This window comes from Ipomoea triloba, chromosome 10 (genome assembly GCF_003576645.1).
Source record: "Ipomoea triloba cultivar NCNSP0323 chromosome 10, ASM357664v1".
Classification (NCBI taxonomy): Eukaryota; Viridiplantae; Streptophyta; class Magnoliopsida; order Solanales; family Convolvulaceae; genus Ipomoea; species Ipomoea triloba.
The window spans coordinates 22,498,364-22,520,708 of NC_044925.1; the positions used below are offsets into that span (position 1 = coordinate 22,498,364).

Sequence of the window (22,345 nt, forward strand, 5' to 3'; positions counted from 1 at the left end):
CCAAAAAAAAAAAAAAAAAAAAAAAAAAAAAAAAAAAAAAAAAAAAAAAAAAACTCCCGTAAAGTTAAATAATGTTTTGCCAAGAGATTGACTAAAGAAAAATCTGTTTTAAGTCTCTAGTCCATCTTTGACAAGACAATCAAATGGGTTAATGTTGGTATTCTACTGTTCAAATCAAAATTACAAATTATTTTAAAAAGAAGAAGAAGAAGAAAGAAGGCATACACATAAGAGAAGACAGGGGAAGTAGAAAGTGGTGAGAAAGCTGCATAATAAATAGTCACGGGGCTCATTTAGCACTGTTGGTATTCTTGTACATGATATCGATGATATTCTGCATGAAAGTGCAACTATATCAGTCTCAAAAATAAATTTACTTAGAACTAACTTCTGAAAATGTATACTCTAGTAACAGAGAGAAATTGCATTAAGTACAAAGATGAACAAGCATGAAGCATGAACATGACTCTGACAAAAAACCACATGGAGGCTTGAAAATAATATCAGATCAAGATATTTTTTGGTGGAATCCATTTAGAAACTTTTGATTGCAACTTTAGGGATTGATTCTAAGTATGATAATGGCATTAAGCATTTTTTTATCAGTGAAATCAATGGCAGATAATTTCAATGACATGATGAACTGGAAACCGCATAAGAAAAGGGAAATGGGTAATGAAAGTTTTAATGACATGATGAACTGGGAACCGCACAAGAAAAGGGAAATGGGTAATGATTTGTTAGGGCTATACACAAAATTGTCATACTGGGGTTCCATCTGGAGCAGAAATTACCTGATAGTATTTCAACAACTGTGGCCTTTTCTTCTTAAATGTAGGGGTGAGAAGGTCACGTTCCATGTCAAATGGCACTGGATCAAGGTGAACAGCTTTTATAACCTCAAAGCCTTTCAACTGCAAAGGAAAAGTGAGGTTCAGAAAAAGGCTTCTATGTCTGATCAGCGAAAAAAGGCTGAAGTAAAAAATAAGCAACTCTTTTCAATATCCCCTCGTTCACCAAAAGAACAGATATGCATAGACAAGGTGGGAAATGCAATTAGGAGAGACAAATGTTAACCTTCTTTTCTTTTGCAGTCTTTGATAGCTCTCCAAGTATGTACTCCTTCACACTTGGATTTTCACATAAGGCTTCAAAACCTCCAGCTAACCCATTCTGTTCAGCCCATTTTTCAACTAGTGGCTTGTTTGGGTTGATAACAGCTACGAGAAAATACTCAAAGCTATTCCCATATATCCATATCTGATACAGACAAAGTTGATGCTTAGTCAGCGTATGAGAAAGTGTTTTTCTACTACATTGCTCCAATATATTTATAAACACAGAAACTATTAGGGAAGAGCGTTCATTTCTAAATCAGAAACTCAGCGGAAACATTTTGGAAATGTTTTGCAGTTGCTTCCATAATTAAAAATAAAAAAGGTTTCCGGGAGTGTTTCATAAAAAGAAATGCATTTTGGCCACATTTCAGTGGTCTAATTGCAACAACCAAAAAAGTGTCAAAAGAAATGCAAGTTCTTGTTCCTTACTCCAAACCCCTATATTATCCCTAGTTCCCTACAGTTTTTATGATGTATATACCCTTGTATTACTTTTTATTTATTATGAAACTACTAGTTGACAATTAATATTTATGCATATTTAAGAAAAATATTTTCAAATATACCCCTATATCTTTTACATTTGTACCTTTCCCCACATTTCATGTCCTACATTTTTTAAAATTGTTGTTTCCCTATATCCCATGTCTGGTTTCTTATTTCCTGTTCTGTGTTACCAAGTCTATAAACTATTTCCATGTATTGGGCCAACAAATGTTCACTATTACTATGCACAAATGTATACAAATGTTATAGACCAGAACAATATTTACTGAAAAGTTCACCACTTACCATGTCAATGACAGAAATTTCGCCATAAATATTCTCCAAATTTTCTACTGCAACATATTCTCCTTGTGAGAGCTTGAAAATATTCTTCTTGCGATCAATAACTTTCAAACTTCCATTTGGTTGCCACTCACCAATATCACCTGTCAGGATAGATTGTTAAATGGAAGGTCCCCCACTCAATGCAAGGGAAAACTTCGGTGAAGCAGAAGGTAGGCCAAACCTGTGTGGAACCACCCATCAATCATGACCTCTTGTGTAAGGTCTTCACGCTTATAGTATCCTGAAAATAGAGTGTCACCCCTCACACATATTTCACCACGAGGTATGCTTGATAGAGCGTCATAACCCATTTCTGGAACAGACTCGAGGCACACATCCACATTGGGCACCGGAGGACCAACTGTACCCAGCATATCAAGCTGGTTTGGTAGTGAGACAAATGTACCAGCACAAGTTTCAGTTAAACCTAGAACAAAGTTGAAAGCAAACATGCTCTGAGGTTGCAAACATGGTCTGAGGTAGTTAATCATAATCCACAGAGTAACAAAGAGGGGAAAAAATGACAATTATTGGCAGTTTGATGAGATCCATTAAGGGCAACAGGTTTATATATATATTAATAATAATAAAGGAAAAAACAACATCATCAACCCCCCAAATATCAGGAGAAAACTAAACTGAATTCAACATTTTAGGTGGGGGAAGGTATGCAGGACTGCTTTTGATTTTAGCATATTACAGATAGAGTACCATATCCTTGAAGAACATGAGCACATGCCACAACTCTTAGAAAAGTTTCAATATGTGATGCAAGGGGTGCTGCTCCAGATAATATAATTCGTACCCTGCCACCTAGTCCTGCTTTGACCTAATCAAATGGAGCCAAGTAAATGAGAGGATTTGAGACAGCATAATATACACTGGCATAATGAAAAGTGAAAGAAGTTGAAAGCTAGAGGATTCTTAAACATCAGTATCCACCTTACTGAAAACCATTTTGTCGCACAACGGAGATGCCTCATAATGTCTGCGCCCCTTCTTCATATTGTGAAATTTACTGCAGAACATCAATTTTGCAGGTAGATCATAAATCTCATCCGAGAATGCCCCAAGTTTGATTTGACTATGCTAAAATAATTTCACATTAAAGCTAGTAGGCTTTCTAGTAAATTATGCATGATAAAAAAAAATACTAGGGTTTCCAGTAAATTACGTATCTTTATGTAAATTAAATATAGAAAATTTTTCAAAATGACCATGAAAAGTAGAGTGCTAAATTATCAAAATGATAAACCAAAATGGAAAATTTCCAAGCCAATATTACAGGAAGAAAGGCATATCTCAGTGTAAAGCATCAAAGAAAACGGTATTTAGAAATACGTCTTCAAGTAAATGAACACTGTATCCCTATGCAAAAAAAAGCTTTCTCTCATTATTACTATATCTGGTTGAAAATGGAAGAAAACTTACAAGGCATATGCAAAATTGAACATGGTGTTCTTCACAAGACCTCCTGTAGAAATTTTCTGTTGCAGACCTGACAGTGTATATAAGTATATAACAGTCAGATAGCCAGTTAAACTAAAATGTGTCCAGTGGGATTGCAATATTTCAAAGTTGAATAATTAAGAGAACCAAGAGGCTAAAACACATATCCTGCTCTTTCAAAAGAAATTAAAATATTTTTTTAAATGCCTCAAATTGACGCTTCATTTAGGAATTGAACCATTTTCATGTTTATTTAATAAAAGTTAAAGCACCATTATTTTCAAATGGGTAACTTGCATAAAGTGATGATTTATGTCACACAGTCTATCTTGCCTAGATCATGTTAAGGCCAACATACTCCAGTGATATGATTCGCAAGCATATCTAAGCATGTAAATAACTACACTGATTCATTATTGTAGGAGAACTCTATGTACCCGAATAGATTCTATCCAACACACGGGGAACTGCACAGAATACTGTAGGTTTCAGCTCTCCAATGTCCTCAACCAGCAACTTGACATCCTACAGATTAACAGAATAGGCTAGTATATAATTTCTTATTTGACTGAAAAAATATGTCAACAACTTACCCCACGCCAAAATCCTATTGAGGCACCATGATGAATGAAACACTCTTCAATCGCCCGATCAAAGATGTGGGCCAGTGGAAGAAACGAAAGATAAACATCATTCGCTGTCAACTGTATTATGAGAATGTCAGAAACCAAAGAATTGAACGAGAGAGAGAGACAGAGAAGAACAAGAGAGAGAGATTCAGGTCTTTGTAGAAACTTCAATCTGACAGTACTCTGCAATTTCACATCACAGAGGTCTGAAATAATTAAAAATAGATATCCATTTACCGCTTCATTTGCACACTCTAGCAGGCGCTTCACTCCAGCTATAAGAGTTACAATGCTATTATTGGAAATCATGACACCCTTTGGATCTCCAGTTGTACCACTAGTATACATGATTGTACAAATATCTGTTTTCTTTTTCACAGGAAGATCAAAGTGTTTATCTTTTCCCTGCGTATACAGGCAGGTTTAAGCTTTAGCCCAAATCTTCAAACTCATCAAGATAGATTTTAAAAGAAGTAGTACAGACCAAGTGCATGAAAATAAATACTCGTTAGTACAACAAGATGGCATTCAGAGCAAAAGGTAAGAAATGCATAAGATTAAGGCCATCAGGAAACAGTTTTATGTTTTTAATATTTGATCAATTGAAAACATACAAGGTAGTATGTAAAGGTTATTTGAAAGGCCTACCAGTAATAAAAACTCTTCCCAAGGATAAACCACTACGCCAAACTTTTCAAACTCTTCCTTCTGTTCAGGAGCCACTTTCCCTAAACTCACAACCGCTGAGAAGAAATATCTATTATTGCTTAGTTTACATTCCTTGAAGAAGAAACTTGATAATTCCTAAGGATGACTTACTCTTCAAATATTTTGCGGCATTAGGAAAAGTTTTCAACAACTGAAAGGGAAAAAGGAGCATATTAGTTAGAAGGTTCAGATCAAAAAGAAGCCATGCAAACACTATTAATAGCAGTGCCCACTAGATTCACATAAAAATCAACATAACTTCTAAAGTAGTCACCTCCAGGCTCATATAAAAACAAATGGAAGCATCAACAAGAATTAATAGAAACCAACCCATTAACATCCCTGGGAACAAAGGGATTACAATCAATACTCTCTGACCAATTACATAAATTTATACAGAGTGCAGTCAAGGTTGTATTCATTCAACCATTGTTGTCAAGGAGGACTTTTTGGGCGTGGTGCCACCCGACCGCCTCAGAGACACCTAGGCAATGAGTAATATATATATATATATATAGGGGATGGTTCACGTGCGAAGGAACTCCCAGGTGAAAATTGGAGTGAGATCTGAGCCGTTGATCTTTAGATCAACTGCCCAAAATGAAGGAAAATTATTATTTAAAAAAAAAAAAAAAAAAAAAAAAACACTTTTTGGAGCTCAAGATGTATGCACTCGTAGGCTAAACTCTATGCACCTTACCATGCAAAGATAACATTTTAAAGTTATGCACCCAAAGGTCTAAACTTATGCACCTTAAGTTCTAAAGTTATGCACCCAAAGAAAAAAAGTAAATATTCACTAGAAGATAAATCATACACTCGAAGAAGGAACAATATGCACCCGAAGAAGGAACAATGCACCCAAAGAAGGAACAATATGCATCCAACGAAGGTAAATAATGCACCTAAAGAAAAAAGTAAATATTCACTAGAAGATAAACCATGCACTCGAAGAAGGAACAATATGCACCCAAAGAAGGAACAATATGCACCCAAAGTAGGAAAATAATGCATCCAAAGAAAAAAGTAAATATTCACTAGAAGATAAACCATGCACCCAAAGAAGGAACAATATGCACCCAACGAAGGAAAATAATGCACCCAAAGGAAAAAAAAAAAAAAAAAAAAAAAAAAAAAAAACTAAACTAAACTTACACTAAATTACCATAATGCCACCGCGTATTTTTATTTTTAAAATTCTCTTCATTTTGGATGCTAGATCTGGACAAAATCAATGGTTGAGATTTAACCCCATTTTCACCTAAGACATCCTTTGTATTTGATCTATAATGTGTGTGTGTGTGCGCGCGCGCGTATATACTATAGAAGTATAACAAGCCACTTAGAAAAAAAGAGGAATGGAATCAAAACAAAAAAGAAAACAGAACGGCCGGCAGAAGAGGGAAGAAATAAGAAAGAAGGGAAAGGTTGGGAGGAGGGAGAGTCAGCTACGACGGCAATTCGGCGGTGGAAAGGTGAGGCTACAACGGCGATGGAAGGGCAAGTCTGGGAGGAGGGGAGTCAGATGCGTTTGGCGGTGAAAGGCAAGTTTGGGGGTTTTCACTTTTTAATCAACAAATTTTTTTTAAAAAACAACTCAGATCAGACCCGGGTTTTAGTATGTGTCGAACGCCTAGGCGACTCCTGAGCTCGCCTCACTCATTTCAGGCAGGCAAGGCGAGCTCGTTAGGCATCTGGTCTCCACCAACTGTACACCTAGGTGTCGCCTAGGTGACACCTTGACAACTATGCATTCAACTATATAGCATAAAATCACAAGGAATTAAGATTTTAATTTATGAGATATTAACAATCTTTTACATGTCTTAGACAACACAAATTTCATAAAGAAGTCTGTATGGACAATTTCATTTACAAAAGAGTTGACTCTCTTTTAGAAATGTATAGGTATTTATACCTTATTAAAGAAAGGGACAAAACTTAGGTGTAGTTCCTTAGTGCTTCACATCATCCATCATGTTCTCCAACAAAATTTTGATATGTGAATTTTTTTTTCACAACCAATTTTTTCCCTTATTCTTTTCACTATCGAATGACAATACAATTCAATCAGGAAGAGCCACTCCATCCTAATCTTCACAATAGGTTAAAGGAAGGAATTGAAGGAGAAAAGGTACTTGGCTCTTTCCATTGTTACGCTTGCTTGTTACTGTGGTTGTGATGGTCTTCCAGTAAATCCACTTTGGTGGCTGCTGTAACCACCACTGCTCTTCAAAGTTCAAACAAAGAATTTTCCAGCACATATGCAAGTCTCTAAGCAGAATTTGACGTAACTGGATACCTTAATGAATCAGATAAGAAAAACACCTTCGTGATGTTGCAATTCCTGTTCTTTTTAAAAGAAGTGGATGCAGAGGGACCACCTGGCCAGTGAGGGTGAAGGTACTGTTCTCTGTGGTGAAGAATTTACTCACCACATTCTTGTTGTGAGCTGTTCTATTTCTTTGACACTTCTTTTTTCTGGATGTAGTGGGACTATGGGCTTTGGGCAGGGGAGAGACAGAGAAAGAGTACATTTTTTAAATAATAATCTATAGGTCAAAATATTATTGGAGAATTGGATGGCAAATGCCTAAGCAACTGCACCTAAGTTCGGTAAATTAAATTTTTTATAAAAAAAAAAAAAAAAAAAAAACACGCACACACACACACACACACACACACAAACAAACAAAAACAACACCAACAAAAATTATAAAGCCATTTACATCTAGTGAGATTAACTCATATAAAATATCTAAATAAATAAAATTTTCACTTGTACCTCAGGCATCTTTTTCTCTTCAGCAAAAGCTATTGTAACCTCTGCATGGGAAATGATAAATTCTACAGCACCAGCACCTAAACCGCAAAAAGAAGCAGTTACATGAAAACATAGACACATATTTAGTAAGAACAGAGTACAGTCCATATTAAAATAAGAAAATCTTAAATCCACACAATTAATCCCCGTGGTCCTCTAAGAAGCTACATTGCAATAAGCCTGTGTCAAATGCAAACAAGCAAGGCTTGTTGCCTTTGTCAATGGAACACTGAGTATCCAAGCTCCTCAAATCTGGGAGTAAAAGGCAGTATAACATACCTAAGGTGTCATATAGTGGAACACAATAAAGTCCATGAGCATTACATGCCTGCAGTCATATTCAAGTATCAGACTACAAAATGATTGAAAATCATTTCATCTCTAAGATCTCAGCACAAATTTGAAAACTAAGGATAGTAGATGAATTAGATAGAAGTTGGGATACTTCAAATCAATAACATTTAAAAATGTCCAGCAAGTAAAATTACAGAGGAAAGTCAAAAAGGAGGAAGATACCTCTCTCTCTTTCTCTCTCTTCCCAAAAAAAACAGTCGTGAATGTCAAATTATGACCAAAGTTTGAAGTTCATCTCTTGAAACTTATGGACATGGAGGTGGGTCCTTATATACATAGGTTTTCTTTTTAAAAGGTGTTGTAAGAAGTAAGAAAACAGACATGATTAGTAAGAAGGAAAAACATTTACCTCCATGCTTATCATCCATTCTGGGCAATTGGCACCATATATACCACATTTTCCTCCCTAAAGACCAAAAGTTAAATCAACAAAAAGTGAGAATTGATATGAATCTCAAACTAGCGCTAATAATAGCAATGTGTTATACAACTATAAGAAATCAACAGATGGAACTACAAAAGTAAATGAATAAATAGCAGTATATTGTACTTTATGGTTAAGTAAACAAGCTGAATGTGGAGAGCAGGAATGAAAAGGTCATAATTCTTAGACACCATAGGAAAAGTATGGTCTATGCCGCATTAAATGTAAATGAAACAGATAAAATGCAGAAGAATTTAAAATAGCCTGATACTTCATAATTTTGTATATACCAGCTGAGTTAACATAAAATAGTGCACTAGATATTACTTACTTGTTCAACACCACAACTACGAATGGAACTTCCTACTTTCATCACTACATCATATACTTCTTTGTAAGTCATCCAAACATATTTTCCAGCCTGTCGGTAAGAGCAATGATTCCAAGAATCAGCAAAAGCTAATTAAGTACTCCATAGAAAACTTGCAGATGCTGAAGTTTCAAACTTAACAAACCTACTTTTCCATTCACAATCTCGCGGCGACCAAGCATTCGATTGTTGGGATACTTTTCTACAGACAAACTGTAACAAAGAAAGGAACAACAGGATATTTAACAAATAAGTATTAAATTGTTGTCTTATCATTAAAAGTGAAAAACAGCAACATTTGTATAACCTTAATGATAGAATTACATCACAACCCAGTGCTATTACAGACTTAAAACTATAAATAAAAATAAAATACTTTAGAAACTATGCATCATTTTCATATTTTAAAAAAAAATTTAAAATTAAACCTTCACAACAAACAATAAAATCTTAATGAGTATCTTAATAGGAAGGCATCAATCAAAACATGGACATTTATCTTAGAAAATAGTTTTACTTAATACTCCTTAACAAAGACAATGCAACAACAACAACCCAAAAAACAAAAACAAAAACAAAAACAAACAAACAAAACCAAATACACAAAAAAAAAAAAAAAAACTAATTAGATTGAGAAAAACTGTACCAAAGAAGCCAATTTGATCCATAATGGGATGCAACTAAATATTTCGCTCATAATTGTTACCAGAAAGCAGGTATAGAGTACACTCACAAATCAAAAACAGAAAATGAAAATGCATATCCATCACACTCCAATCACACAGAGAAACCAATTTTCTAAGAATACTACAGAATTTAATTTTCAAATTCTATGAATTCAATCCAAACTTAACTCGCATTTGGAAAATCAATGTTCCATAAATTTCCTCTTAAACTTCAACGTAATCTTAAAAATGCCAAAAAAAATTACACCTATATTCGTATAAATAAATAAATAATAGAAGAAAGCAAAGGAAGAACTGACCGGAAAACATCCCAACAGCAATCCATGCCATCAATTGGCGGCGGAAATCCATCCTTAGCGAACACACTACGATACACGGGTCCAATCGACGGCTTTTCGCCATTGGCTTCCTTCGCCGGCCCAACCTCAACTGTAAACTTCTTGTCAGCCATTGTGATCCCTCTCCCTCTGTGTCTCTCTCGCTCGTCACTGCGTGCGTGTATGCATACAACTGCTGATCTCTCTGTATATAAAGGTTGTGAAAAAAAAAAAGCGCAACGTAAGAAGCAGAGACTGACTGAGAGTGAGAGAGCTCAGACTTTGGGCTTTAATTTTTTTTCTTGTTTATTTACTTATTTTAGAGTTAATTCAGCAATGGTCCTGAGTATGTTTATTTTTTAAAATTAGTCTCCAACTTTTAATTTAGACAATTTAGTTCTTTTGACTTTCAAATTCTTTTCAATGTTGGTTCTTTCGTTAAATTTTGGTTAAATTGATGTCAACTGAAGGGGTAAAATTGTTCGTTCACATGTTTAATGTATTATTACTCGTACTTCTCCTGTCCTATACGTTGTATATATGAATATAATCTCAATCGAAGTTTCAATCGAAGTTTCAATCGAAGCCATATACGTTGTCTTTTGACTTTCAAATTATTTTCAATGTTGGTTCTTTAGTTAAATTTTGGTTAAATTGATGTCAACTGAAGGGGTAAAATTGTTCGTTCACCTGTTTAATGTATTATTACTCGTACTTCTCATGTCCTATATGTTGTATATATGAATATAATCTCAATCGAAGTTTCAATCGAAGCCATATAATCTCAGTCAATGTCTCTTCGACTGATATTATATTCATATATATAGCGTATAGGACATTAAACAGGTGAACGAACAATTTTACCCTTTCATTTAACATCAACTTAACCAAAATTTGACGAAAGGACCAACATTGGAAAGAATTTGAAAGTTAAGGAACCTAAATTGTCCAAATTAAAAGTCGGAAACTAATTTTGAAAAATCAACATAGCCGGATGACCATTGGTGGAATTAACTATTTGTTTTATTTGGGAATAGAATAAATGTATGTAATTAAACTCATCCGCAAAGTTCTCTCCTATATTGGAGGTTGTGGGTTCGAGCCTCAGTTGATGCGATTTTGACTCTTTGTATTTTAGTAGGTTGAAAAAATAGTTATGAACATATATTACATTGTAACATAATCAGTAGTACTAAAAAAACTCATAAATTGAAAAAATGATAAATACTTGGAATTAACAAGACAATGTAAATTTTTTTTTTTACCATCAACAAGTTTCTGTATAAAACTATTTACTTAATTTTTGTACTCACATAACATTATTTATAATGTTCAATTACGCAAAAGGGATTCAACTCCACACTTCGACCAATTACCTTCATCATGTCGCTAATATAGTGACTTTAGATCAAGTTGTTGTATATTTGCATGGTACCTTTTGGTTGGTTTGTTTTTATTTAATTTTTTATACCAACAACTCCTAATTATGAGGAATTCCACTATCCACACATTCATTTCAATATGGCTTTCCCTTTTCAATGTGGTGTAAACGAATCGAATCGAATCAAATATCTTATCATTCGATTTGAATTTGACTATATCTACTAGACAACAAAATTTATTCTCAACAACCTAATGACTTCCAAACTTTTTATCACATTGTTTTTCTTTCTCGTTGAGAGTTCAAAATTCATCACCCTAATCGTTTACAAATTAATTTGACATAAATGACTTTTTTATTATTATCACACAACTTGTGATGAATATTTGGTACTCGTACAAATGACCATCTTTGAGTTTGAGCAAGGAATCTCCATTTGAATGTTTCACTTTGCCATATTTTTTCTTGTTTTTTTTTTAAAGCATCATGAGCTATTTTTGATTCATTATTTGATATTTTAATCAAGGAGCACTACCAAAGTATTTCAAGGGTGGTGTGTTATTTTGCCGTATATGTGCCTCTGTCCTATATTAAATGAAGTCTTTATTATTTAGAAAAATAAAAATTTAAACTTGATACACCTTAAAGTTCATAATGCATGGAAAGAGATTTTTAATTTTTAAGTCATTGTCCTCAAATCCTCATTATGCATATCATTGAATATACTTGTTATTTAACTTATTAATATCTCAAATCAATTATAGGTTTTTTTTTTGGCACCTACATAACTACTAGAAAATGGTAGCGACTTCATTTAATTTAGGTTAGAGGCAAACATATGTCAAGCTAACACCTCACTCTTGAAACTCTTTGATAGTCCTTGATTAGAATTTCAAATAAAACATGAAACTTGATACACCTTAAAGTTCATAATGAAACTAGATTTTTCAAGTCAATACACTCGCTATTCACCTTATCAATATCTCAAATTAATGATAGGGTTTATTTAACACCTACATAGCTACTTGACAAAAAAAAAAAAACTTTTATATGCTTGACATCTCCAAACTTGTCATTCATCAACATTTGTAAAATGACAAAAAGAAAACAAAAATAAAAAATAAAAATCCTCAAATTCATGCTACATAATATTGTCATCATATGCCCAATGTGGATCCCCATTGTTTATCCATCTCCCTTTGACAAGTTTTCAAGTTCCAACAAATTTATGATCAAGACATGCGAAACGTTATGCTTCTTTAATAACTTAACAATGATACTCGATTTTTAACCCCTTAACAACTAAATTTGAATTGATCACTTCCAGTCATGATACACGATAAAAAGCCTCTTGCCTATGCAATTTGAAACCCTCTAAGTCCACAACAACACTGCATGAAACAATATAATTAGTATAACCCATCAATCAATTACCTTCCAAGTCTTGAAGCAAACCACCACAACCTACTTTGTTTCAAATCATTTTGCTTCATCCACACACACACATATAGATTAACCCAACCTTCATGAGGCTTATCCCACTTCGCATATCTTGTTTCAAACTATATATGTTTCTTGCAAGGATGTGTAAAAAGTATTATTAAATTTGAATTGATATTTTTCCTTTTAAGCTATGAAATCTTGACAGTCAAGAAAAGTATTAAAGTTTTTATCTTATTTCACATAACATGCCTCTCACATGACTTTTCAAACCAACCAACATGGATCTGCCTTCGCAAGTCTCTCCGCATTCTGGGAGCAATGCATGCAACAAAATCGAGTAATGAACATTAGAATAATTCCACTTTGAAGTACGAATTGAACAGCTCTTTATATTTTTTGGTTGGTATATTTTAGTTTTCTTCCTTCCTCTTGCAATCGAAACACTCGAAGCAAGTAACTATGATGGCCCCAGTTATGCATTTATCAAGCAACGATAGTCATGCGCCACAACACAGAGGAATTGATCCTTAATTTACACTCCAATCAATAAAAATTGTCAAAGATGAAAAAGCAACGACTTGAATCCATTCGGTGGGACAAAAGAATTGTCAAACATGAAATATTAAATATATTTAACACCCTCAAAAGCATGAAAACAATACTTCCATTTAACGTATAAAAAAATCCAAAAAAAATTAATAGGGGATTTCCCTACTTTCACACAAGCTCAATTTGGCGGGAAAGTGTGTCCAGCCCTTTTGACAAATGAGTTTGTCCTATAAAAGCCCGCCACTCAGAGCCCATTAAGATCTCCATTTTCCTCAACGGGGCTCAACCTCTTCAATTGCCTAGGGTTTACCGGAACTGCTTCCCAGCTCAAAACACCAATCTTTTTTTTAATTTTCTTTAATTTTTGGTAAATTTCCACAAAAGGAAAACATCATTTCCTGTATATTCTGTGATTTTTCGTTTAAAAACGTATCCATTTAACAGTTTTTTTTTTCTTTTTTTTTTTTTTCAAGGGCCTTCGCCAGTCGTCATGACTGATGCTTTTGAAGAAGAAGCCGAGCCCACGGTTTCAATTGGAGAGTACCTGAAGGATGTCGAAGAACAGGAACTGGTAAGGTTATGGTTTTGAATTTATCTTTGTTTTGTTTCGCTTTATTTGATGGATTTTGGCATTTTAGGTTTTGCTTTTGCCGTGTATGGTTGGCAAACGTGCATGTACGCGAACATTAGTGTAAATTGGTGCCGCTCCTTTGAAGTGAAAAGAAAATTAGGGCTAAGTATACTTATGTTTTCTAAACAAAAGTGGATGGTATACAGTATACTGAATAATTCCATGCTTTCAGATGATTCAGATTGAGCTTAGTTAATTAGTTAAATTTAAAAGCTAGATATGAATTGGTGTTATTGGATGAGATGGTGGAATTGGATTGAAAGAAGTTATTATTTTTAAATATTTAACTTGAAATTGATTTTATCAGTGTTTGCCTTCAACTCTTATGTATCTCCACCTCTGGCTGAATCCCATGAGAAAAATAACACGGTAAAAAAAGCCTTGAGTATATCATACTCTATTTTGCAAAAGAGTCTTTTAAGTTATTATTGACTACGGAAATCTTACCTTACTTGGTCCTCCCTCCCTTGTGTCTCAGACTCTCAGTCAAAAGGTCCTCATTTTTTAGGGTTAATAAGTAATTTCACCCTGTTGAGGTTTGAGGAGATGATGTTGGATTGTTGGTTGCTTACAAGCCCTTCCAAACTTAAAACTTTATTCACGAATCACGATAAGGGTTTTAGGTCTAGATTGAAGGTTCCTATACCTGCCCGCTTGCATATAGTGTACATTTTTGTTTCCTAGACTTCCTTAGCTCACTGTCATCAATGGCGCGGCCTCCCGTATGTGAACGAGTTGAATGGGAAAGTCTGGTTGGAGCGGCGGAAATTGAAATTACTTTTTATGTAAATCTACAATGCAATAGTGAATATTGATGGAAGAAAATGGGAAAGGTGAAGAGGGTGAATGATGGAAGAAGGGAAATACAGCAAAATCCCCAAATTGATGTGTCATCAATGGCTATGGCTGCTGTTCCTAATCTTTTCAATGGTGCAATTTCTACTGTGAAATTCCTTACAATGTTGGTTGGATATTTCAGTAGAAAAACTTTTAAAGAAGAGAGTAAAAGAGCTCCTTTTGGCTTCCTTCTCCCAAGCAACAGACTAGTGTCATAGTACTGTCAAATGGGCCGTTTGGGCTGGCCTACCATCATCGGCCTTCTTCGTTTTCGATGAAAAACAAATCTCAATCTCCGAAAGCGTTTCCCTTCCCCCGCTGCATCTCCGTCCCTTCGTCGAGTCTTTCCTTTAATGGTTGGGGCGGGGTGGGTAGACTTGCAATATGGGTGGGCCTAGAAAATGCCAGCCCACCCTGCCCTTGCCAAGGCTTGCGGGCATGGTGGGCTGCCATGCCAAATTCTAAAATAATAAAATTTAATTAAAAAAATTCAAAAAGCTAATAATTAGACAATAAAATAACCTAGATAGTTTAAACAAACATTAATACAAAGTTTTAAAGTTAATAATGAGCTTAGATAATCTAAAATGAAATTAGTACAAAGTATACAAACTGCAAATGTTAAAATTCAAATAAAAATTAATATTGTAATATTATTATTATTACTCCGTATTATTATTATTATTAAAATTGGCAGGCCAACAATACTCGCCTCAGTAGTTTGTGATGCAGGAATTTTTGGAAAAAAAATTATTCTTTATCCAATATCATCTGTCTTCAGTAGTTTATTTGCTATTTTGCTGATTGTATGCGATATGAGAATGTGGATTTCTTCAATTTTCTTGCTTGTGACAATAACATCTTTAAATATTTGAGCATTTATTGATCTTGTGGACTTAATCGGAGTGTTGGTGGAGATTAATTAACTTAGAAAGCTTTTTTCTTTTCTTTTACTTCCTGTGGCCACCAGAAACTTACAAAAGCAACAAAAATGGAAGAAAAAGGTTATAATGAACTGAAATTCCAAAATTGACCTCTTGATTTAATGGTAGTTTTTAACAAAGGACAAAATTAGGTATAATTTCTATAGTTAAGCACTTCATTTGGTACAATTGAAAGTTGAAGACCAATTTAGGAATTACTGCATAGCCGGAGAACCGTTTTGGGTATCAACTCTCTGCAAAATATTTATGTTGATTTAGCATATATTTGTTTGGCGTAGTTTATTACGAGGTATTATAATTTTCAGCAGAAGATGTAGCAATTGAGCCTAGAAATGTTTTTGTATACTTACAACTTTTTTGGGCAGTCTAACTTGTGATCGATACTACTTATGTGTCATGGTATTTCAATTAATCCATGATCATATTATCATATTATGTATGATTGGAGATTTGGAGTTATTTATGTCTTTTATTTTTTATTTTTTAAATTTTCAATTGAAAAAGGAAGCAGATTTGGTTTTGGGTGGTGATGAGGGAAAGGAATGCACATATAACAATGGCTACATGAAAAGACAGGCCATTTTTTCTTGTTTGACTTGCACACCAGATGGAAATGCGGGGGTTTGCACTGCTTGTAGTTTGTCCTGTCATGATGGTCATGAGGTAATATCTTGTTTATGCCCTACAATTCATTTTGTTAAATGTTTAAGCCAACACCAGGTTTTCCTTTTTCCTATTTTAAATAAGCCCTTTTACTCATTTCTGAATGAATTTTTGTTCATTTGTTACTATACCTCATCTATCGGCATTGATTTTCTCACGATGGCGTCTGTTTAAATGCATTCATGGCATTAAGATGAGGAATCTGAATAACATTTTAAAGTTTTGATCTTGCTTTGCCTGCATAAATTTTTTTTTTTTATTTGTTCTGATGCTAGGCTTATATTCATTTAATCTAATTTGATTATACTCTTTTACAAGTATCAGTCATGTATGATCTGAAGCTAATTGTTTGATGAATTGTAAATCAAAATTTTCTTTCGTATGTTAGAAGGTTCATCCCGTGACCATATTGTGACTGACGTGTTATTACTAAAATATTTTTTTTACCATGATGCTACATTGCTACCCCATTTTTTTAGTTTTATATTTGAAGTTCAGTTTTACAGAATGTTGTATGTGCATGTTTTCTCTAACATTAAGTATTATAAGCTTTCCCTTATGGAGTGCCTCACACTGCTTTGAATAGATTGTGGAGCTCTGGACCAAGAGAAACTTTAGGTGTGACTGTGGAAATTCAAAATTTGGGGAATTCTTCTGTAAGCTTCTTGCAAGCAAAGACGTAGAAAATCCACAGAACTTGTACAACCATAATTTCAGAGGTCTATACTGCACTTGTGGTCGCCCATATCCTGATCCAGATGCTGAAGAACAGGCCGAGATGATCCAGTGCTGTGTCTGTGAGGACTGGTTTCATGAGGAGCATCTTGGTCTGGAGTCTTCTGACATGGTTGGTAGCTTTCTCTCTCTTTGTTTGATTTCTTCACTGTGTTAATTAATTTGTGTTATTTCCACTTTTTTTTTGGGTTTATTTCTTTTAAGTCCATCATTCTCTCTTTTCTTCATTATTAGTCATCTCAGTTGAGGACTATAATATGTTTATTAGTATTGCTGGAAGTTGTAAAATCAACATGCTATGGCTGTGACTTATATTAATTCTTTTATTGACATTATAGTGACAGTTGAAACTCAATTATTTATTCTCATATTCTATAGTTGCGTTTCCAATGTATATTTGTAGTTTCCTTGGCAATGTAAATGTTGCAAGCAAATTGGCAATATGTGTATGGACTATGGAGTAAATATAACAAGTTTAAGCTGTTGGGAAATTTATGATATGCTGTGGTTTCATTTTGTACATGTACCATTCTTGTAACCTTCTTTGATTCTAATAAAGAAGCAATATGCCCATTTAACTATTTAAGGCCTATTTGAGCGGATTCTTACAATTGGTGCAATACCTGTTTGAGTCTACATTTTCAACAGAACACTAGCAATTTAAATGTGTGCACATAAGGTTTTGGATTAGTTTTAGTGTTTTAATTATATTTTTGGTTTATATGTTAGAGAATATGACAATTCTTCCATTTTATTTGCAGCAGGTTCCAAGAGACGAAGAAGGGGAGCCAATTTATGAGGAATTCATCTGCCAGGGTTGTGCAAGCGTTTGTTCTTTCCTGATGCTGTATCCTCCAACGGTTTTTGCATCAGTCCCTCAGAAAACTGCAACAAGTTCTCTGAAGGAGAAAGAAGTGGCCGAGAATGTTCCTCCTCTATCTTCAGAGGAGACTAACAATGCGAGTTCTTCACAGGATACTCTCATGACTAACGCTAGCAAAGAAGAGCTCTTGCTTGGAAAGGGTATCCACGAGGAAAACGATGGTAAAACTACGATTATGAATCACTGCAACGGAGTTGCTGGCTCAAGTGAGAAATGTGTTCTTGGACTGAATCTGAGTGAAGCCGTTGCTAAATTAGAGAAAAGCAAACCAATGTTTCTCTGCAAAAATTGGAGGGAAGTCCTCTGCAAGTGCCAAAATTGTGTGGACTTCTACAACCAGAAAGGAGTCGGCTACTTGCTCGACCCAGAGGACACAATTGCCGAGTACGAGGCAATGGCAAAGCAGAAAAGAGAGCAGTTGGAGCAGCAGCAGAGCTCCGAGTTCCTAAGCAAACTCGGCCACATCGAGAAAATGGAGATCTTGACTGGCATTGCTGACATTAAGAATGAGCTTCACTCATACCTGGTATGCTTTTTACATGACACCTTTGTTCGTCTTAAATAGAAGCGCGTGTACACTCATACTTGTTTATCCACTGTTTCTTCTACAGGCGTCCTTCGATCCATCAAAGGCGGTTACCTCTGCTGACATTCACCAGGTTTTCGAGAATCTCGCTAAGAAACGCAAACGAATGGAGTAAGTTATTAAAAGATGGTTAATGCGGAATTGGGTCATGACTAGTAGTCCAGTGTAGTTGTGTTGGTGTTCAATTTGTTAGACCTCCTTGAATGGATGTGTACATCTAAACTATCTAATGCTTATATAAATATTATTATGTAGTTATGATAAAAGAACAAACACCTTGACTACCTGCCCTTGTTTTGTGAATGCGAATGCGAAGTTATCTTTGATTTTTAGAGCTAAACAAGCAGGAGGCTTTTTCTCCTTAAAAAAACTTCATTTTGCTACTATTACTTGTGTTTTATTTTTTAAAATTTAACAGATAATACCAAACAATAGAATCAATCTTTATAGTAATTTTTTATCCGTAAAATTTCAATTTCATTCCTTTTAAAATATTTTTCACGAACTAAACAAGTTGTAAACTATTAGTTGTCGGGTAGCTAATTAATTTACTTTTACATTAGTTTCTTAATGAATGTAGTGGAGTCATTCATCATTTAAAGTTACAAGTTTAAGTGATAAATAAAGTAAAAAATGAAAGCGTTAAACGTAAAGTTTACTTTTTACCTATTTGAGTTTTGATGGTAGAATAAAAACTTTCTAACATCACATTGTAAAAAAAGGTCTTTCTAGACTTATTAATTACAAGTCATTACACCCCACTTAAAAAGGAATAACATTTCAATAATACTAAAATAAAATGTAACATATTGGTCTTCTTAGTTTGGACTGGTCAGTTATGGACGCTGTTCAATTATAGATAACCTAGATTGATTTACCTCCTTGTAGTCCTTTATCGGTTAAGGTCACATGGCATGATTTCCTTGTCACAAAATAAAATAAAATAAAATGTCATGATTTCTAAGTCCTGTTTTATGTGTAATGATAGAATATATTGTTTGTGTCTGTTTATTTATTACTCGTATAAATTTATTGGTAATTAGTGTTAGACACTAAAAGAATTATTATTATATTGTTCAAATATAGTTGTTTTAAATCAAGTCTGTCGCACAATATCTTTTTAGTACCGTTTATTTCGCTTGTATAATTTATTTTTGTCATGTGTTTTGCATGTTATTAAGAGCATTCTTATTAGTAGTTTTTTCTACGTTTTTAGTATGAGGTGGAAGAGAGAGATGGTGATTTGGAAGAGAGATGAGAGAAGAGAAAGGTGATTTTGTTTTTGCAGAAGAAATTGTTTATTGTGGGCCCCAAGATGAAAGAGAAAAGTACTTAACATTCTGCAACTTTACGCGTTCAGCGCACAATGACACCCAGAGGGCGCGTGAACTGCACGTGCCCTCTGGGCACGTAAACCCTTCATATTTTTTTGTTTTTTTAGATTTGACATTTATTTTGTTTTTGTTTTTTCCTTCATCTTTCATCTTCCCTTTCTTAATCATAAATGTAAAAACTCTTAAAAAATTACAACTGATGTAGATGCTCTAAACAAGAGTGGAGTTACACCCTCTCCAACAACCAAAAAAAAATTGTTCTTTTTTAATAAAAAAAAAAATTGGTCAAAGGCCTTATGGTCAAGCGGCATGAAGTGATTCTCTCAAGTGGGAGGTCATGGGTTCGAGTCTCAGTGGGGGCAATGTTATACTACCTGTAACAGGGTCAACAGTATTTCATAAAAAAAAACAAAACAAAACAAAACAAAAATTGAAAATTAAGAGATATATTAACTGCGTACACGACAAAACTTGAGTAAAAACATTTACTCCAATTCAATAAATCGGTGATGAATGAGTCAGATTAAAACATGTGCATTTACTTCAATTCATGTGCAATCCTACAAAAGAAACAAATAAAGATGAAATTTGAGGTGTGTGTGAATTGGAAAGTTCCATATTTATGACAGTTGCCTCACTGCTCAGGAATTTCTCTGGAAGCACAACTAAATGGACTATTCTAACAACCAAACGCCTATTTACTTAGTTAATGAAGGTCTAAATTAAAAAAAAAAAATCAGATCTATACAAAACAAGTTTTGTAATTCATTCCAATTTGTACTCCATATTATTGTTGTTGTAATGGTAGGATATCTCATGATATTTAATTAGTAATATTGATTTTTCTAGCGGAATACACTGGGTAAATGTTTTGCGCTCAGGCATTTATGTAGATTGTTCCTTGGGCCAAATGAGAATATGGCCCTTCTGTAAAACATGACGATTGATCTCAACCGTTCACCAGAGTTCATAAATGTAGATTGTTCCTTGGGCCAAATGAGAATATGGCCCTTCTGTAAAACATGACGATTGATCTCAACCGTTCACCAGAGTTCATAAATGGTTAAAAGTTTTAGTAAAAAATACAGAATTAATTTTATAATTATTGAAAATTTTAAGAGCAGGATTCATATTAATTATAATTATTGCAAACTTGAAAGTTTAGTAATGATAAGATCCTAATATGCTTGTGGTTGATGCTCAGGGTCATAGAGGAGGGCTGGCTCTCCTTTGGATGGATACTGTTACTGTTGATATCGTGAACTTTTCGTTGAATCATATAGACGCCAGAGTTACATTAGATGTTGGTGGTTCTCAATGGCGTTTTACTGGTTTTTATGGGTTACCAGAATGTCAACGTTGTAGGGAGTCATGGGATATGCTGCGTAATCTGTCTGGTATGAGCTCCTTACCATGGCTGGTTATGGGAGATTTTAATGATTTGCTTCATTAGACTGAAAAAAGAGGTAGGCTGCTTCACCCGGACTGGCTCATTACAGGTTTTCGCAATGCAGTGGCTGATAGTGGGCTCATGGATTTCCCTTTCTCCGGTAATCAATTTACATGGGAAAGGTCTCGTGGCACTCCTGCTATGGTTGAAGAAAAACTTGATAGGGTTCTGGTAACGGAGACTTGGCTTTCGTTGTTTGAGGGGGCCAAGGCCTGTTCTTTAATCTGTCCCTACAGCGACCATCTACCAATCATGATCACGCCAGAAATGTCAAATATTGGTTGCCGCAGCCGTCGTTTCTGTTTTGATAACATGTGGCTCAAGGAGACAACGTGTAGGGAGATTGTTGAACATAGCTGGGATAAAACGATGGGGATGGATGTTATTACGAGAATAGCAGTGTGTAGTCAAGATATATGGAGGTGGGGCCGTGAGTATAATAGGGATTTTCTACGGAAAATTGAATGGACAAAAGCCAAGTTAGAGCTACTGCGCAGTAGGAGGGATCCCGTGGGTGTTGCGGATTATGCTAGAACCGAACGTGACCTACTTATTCTAATTGAGCAGCAACATTTATATTGGAAGCAAAGGGCAAAAGAGCACTAGTGGAAGGGAGGGGANTTGGAAGCAAAGGGCAAAAGAGCACTAGTGGAAGGGAGGGGATTTAAACTCAAAATTTTTCCATAACTCTGTCAAAATGAGGAGGAGGAGAAATAAAGTGCAAAGGTTAAAGACGGACGATGGGAATTGGGTTGATAATCCTGATGATATTGGAAATGTTATGGTGGGATATTTTAAGAAATTGTTTACGGCAGAAGATGGGGAAATGGAAGAAGTATTATCATGCATTACCGCCCATGTGACGCCAGAGGATAATGTTCGTCTAGTTTGACCAGTAAGTGCTGAAGAGGTTCGCCAAGCTATTTTTCAAATGCACCCCGATAAATCACCGGGTCCAGATGGATTTGGACCGGGGTTTTATCAGCATTTTTGGGAAGTGGTTGGTGGCGATGTCACTAGGTTTTGTAGGCGATTCGTGGAAACTGGTCAAATCCCCGAGAAGGCAAATGATACGTTTATTGTACTGATTCCGAAGAAAGCAAACCCAGAATCTATGAAGGATTTACGTCCTATAGCCCTTTGTAACGTGTTATATAAAATCGCTGCTAAAGTTTGTGCAAATAGAATGAAGCGGATGC

General features: G+C 34.8%; 3 protein-coding genes across 4 annotated transcripts; 2 read left to right on the forward strand and 1 right to left on the reverse strand.

Annotated features, from left to right (window-relative positions):
• Positions 1-86: 86 nt before the first annotated feature.
• Positions 87-9,933, reverse strand: LOC116032840 (long chain acyl-CoA synthetase 4-like). The gene is made up of 19 exons (XM_031275567.1): positions 9,693-9,933; positions 8,857-8,920; positions 8,669-8,758; positions 8,263-8,319; positions 7,839-7,887; positions 7,521-7,597; positions 4,847-4,886; positions 4,676-4,770; positions 4,265-4,432; positions 3,992-4,102; positions 3,836-3,923; positions 3,381-3,447; positions 2,892-2,967; positions 2,661-2,778; positions 2,131-2,376; positions 1,911-2,050; positions 1,078-1,260; positions 795-914; positions 87-334 (listed from the first exon to the last, which is right to left on the reverse strand). Exons 1-19 carry the CDS (start codon positions 9,842-9,844, stop codon positions 290-292), a joined length of 1,986 nt encoding a protein of 661 aa, XP_031131427.1. The 5' UTR covers positions 9,845-9,933; the 3' UTR covers positions 87-289.
• Positions 9,934-13,347: 3,414 nt separating this feature from the next.
• LOC116032920 (putative E3 ubiquitin-protein ligase UBR7) lies at positions 13,348-18,696 on the forward strand. 2 transcript variants are annotated; one of them, XM_031275656.1, is made up of 6 exons: positions 13,348-13,450; positions 13,557-13,654; positions 16,000-16,158; positions 16,745-17,005; positions 17,655-18,302; positions 18,388-18,696. In XM_031275656.1, exons 2-6 carry the CDS (start codon positions 13,574-13,576, stop codon positions 18,475-18,477), a joined length of 1,239 nt encoding a protein of 412 aa, XP_031131516.1. In that variant the 5' UTR covers positions 13,348-13,450; positions 13,557-13,573; the 3' UTR covers positions 18,478-18,696. The 2 variants fall into 2 exon arrangements, with proteins under 2 accessions (XP_031131516.1, XP_031131518.1); XM_031275658.1 differs by having other exon boundaries at positions 17,658-18,302.
• Positions 18,697-20,879: 2,183 nt separating this feature from the next.
• LOC116033319 lies at positions 20,880-21,752 on the forward strand. Its single transcript, XM_031276072.1, has 2 exons — positions 20,880-21,093; positions 21,196-21,752. Exons 1-2 carry the CDS (start codon positions 20,880-20,882, stop codon positions 21,750-21,752), a joined length of 771 nt encoding a protein of 256 aa, XP_031131932.1.
• The last annotated feature ends 593 nt before the right edge of the window (positions 21,753-22,345 follow it).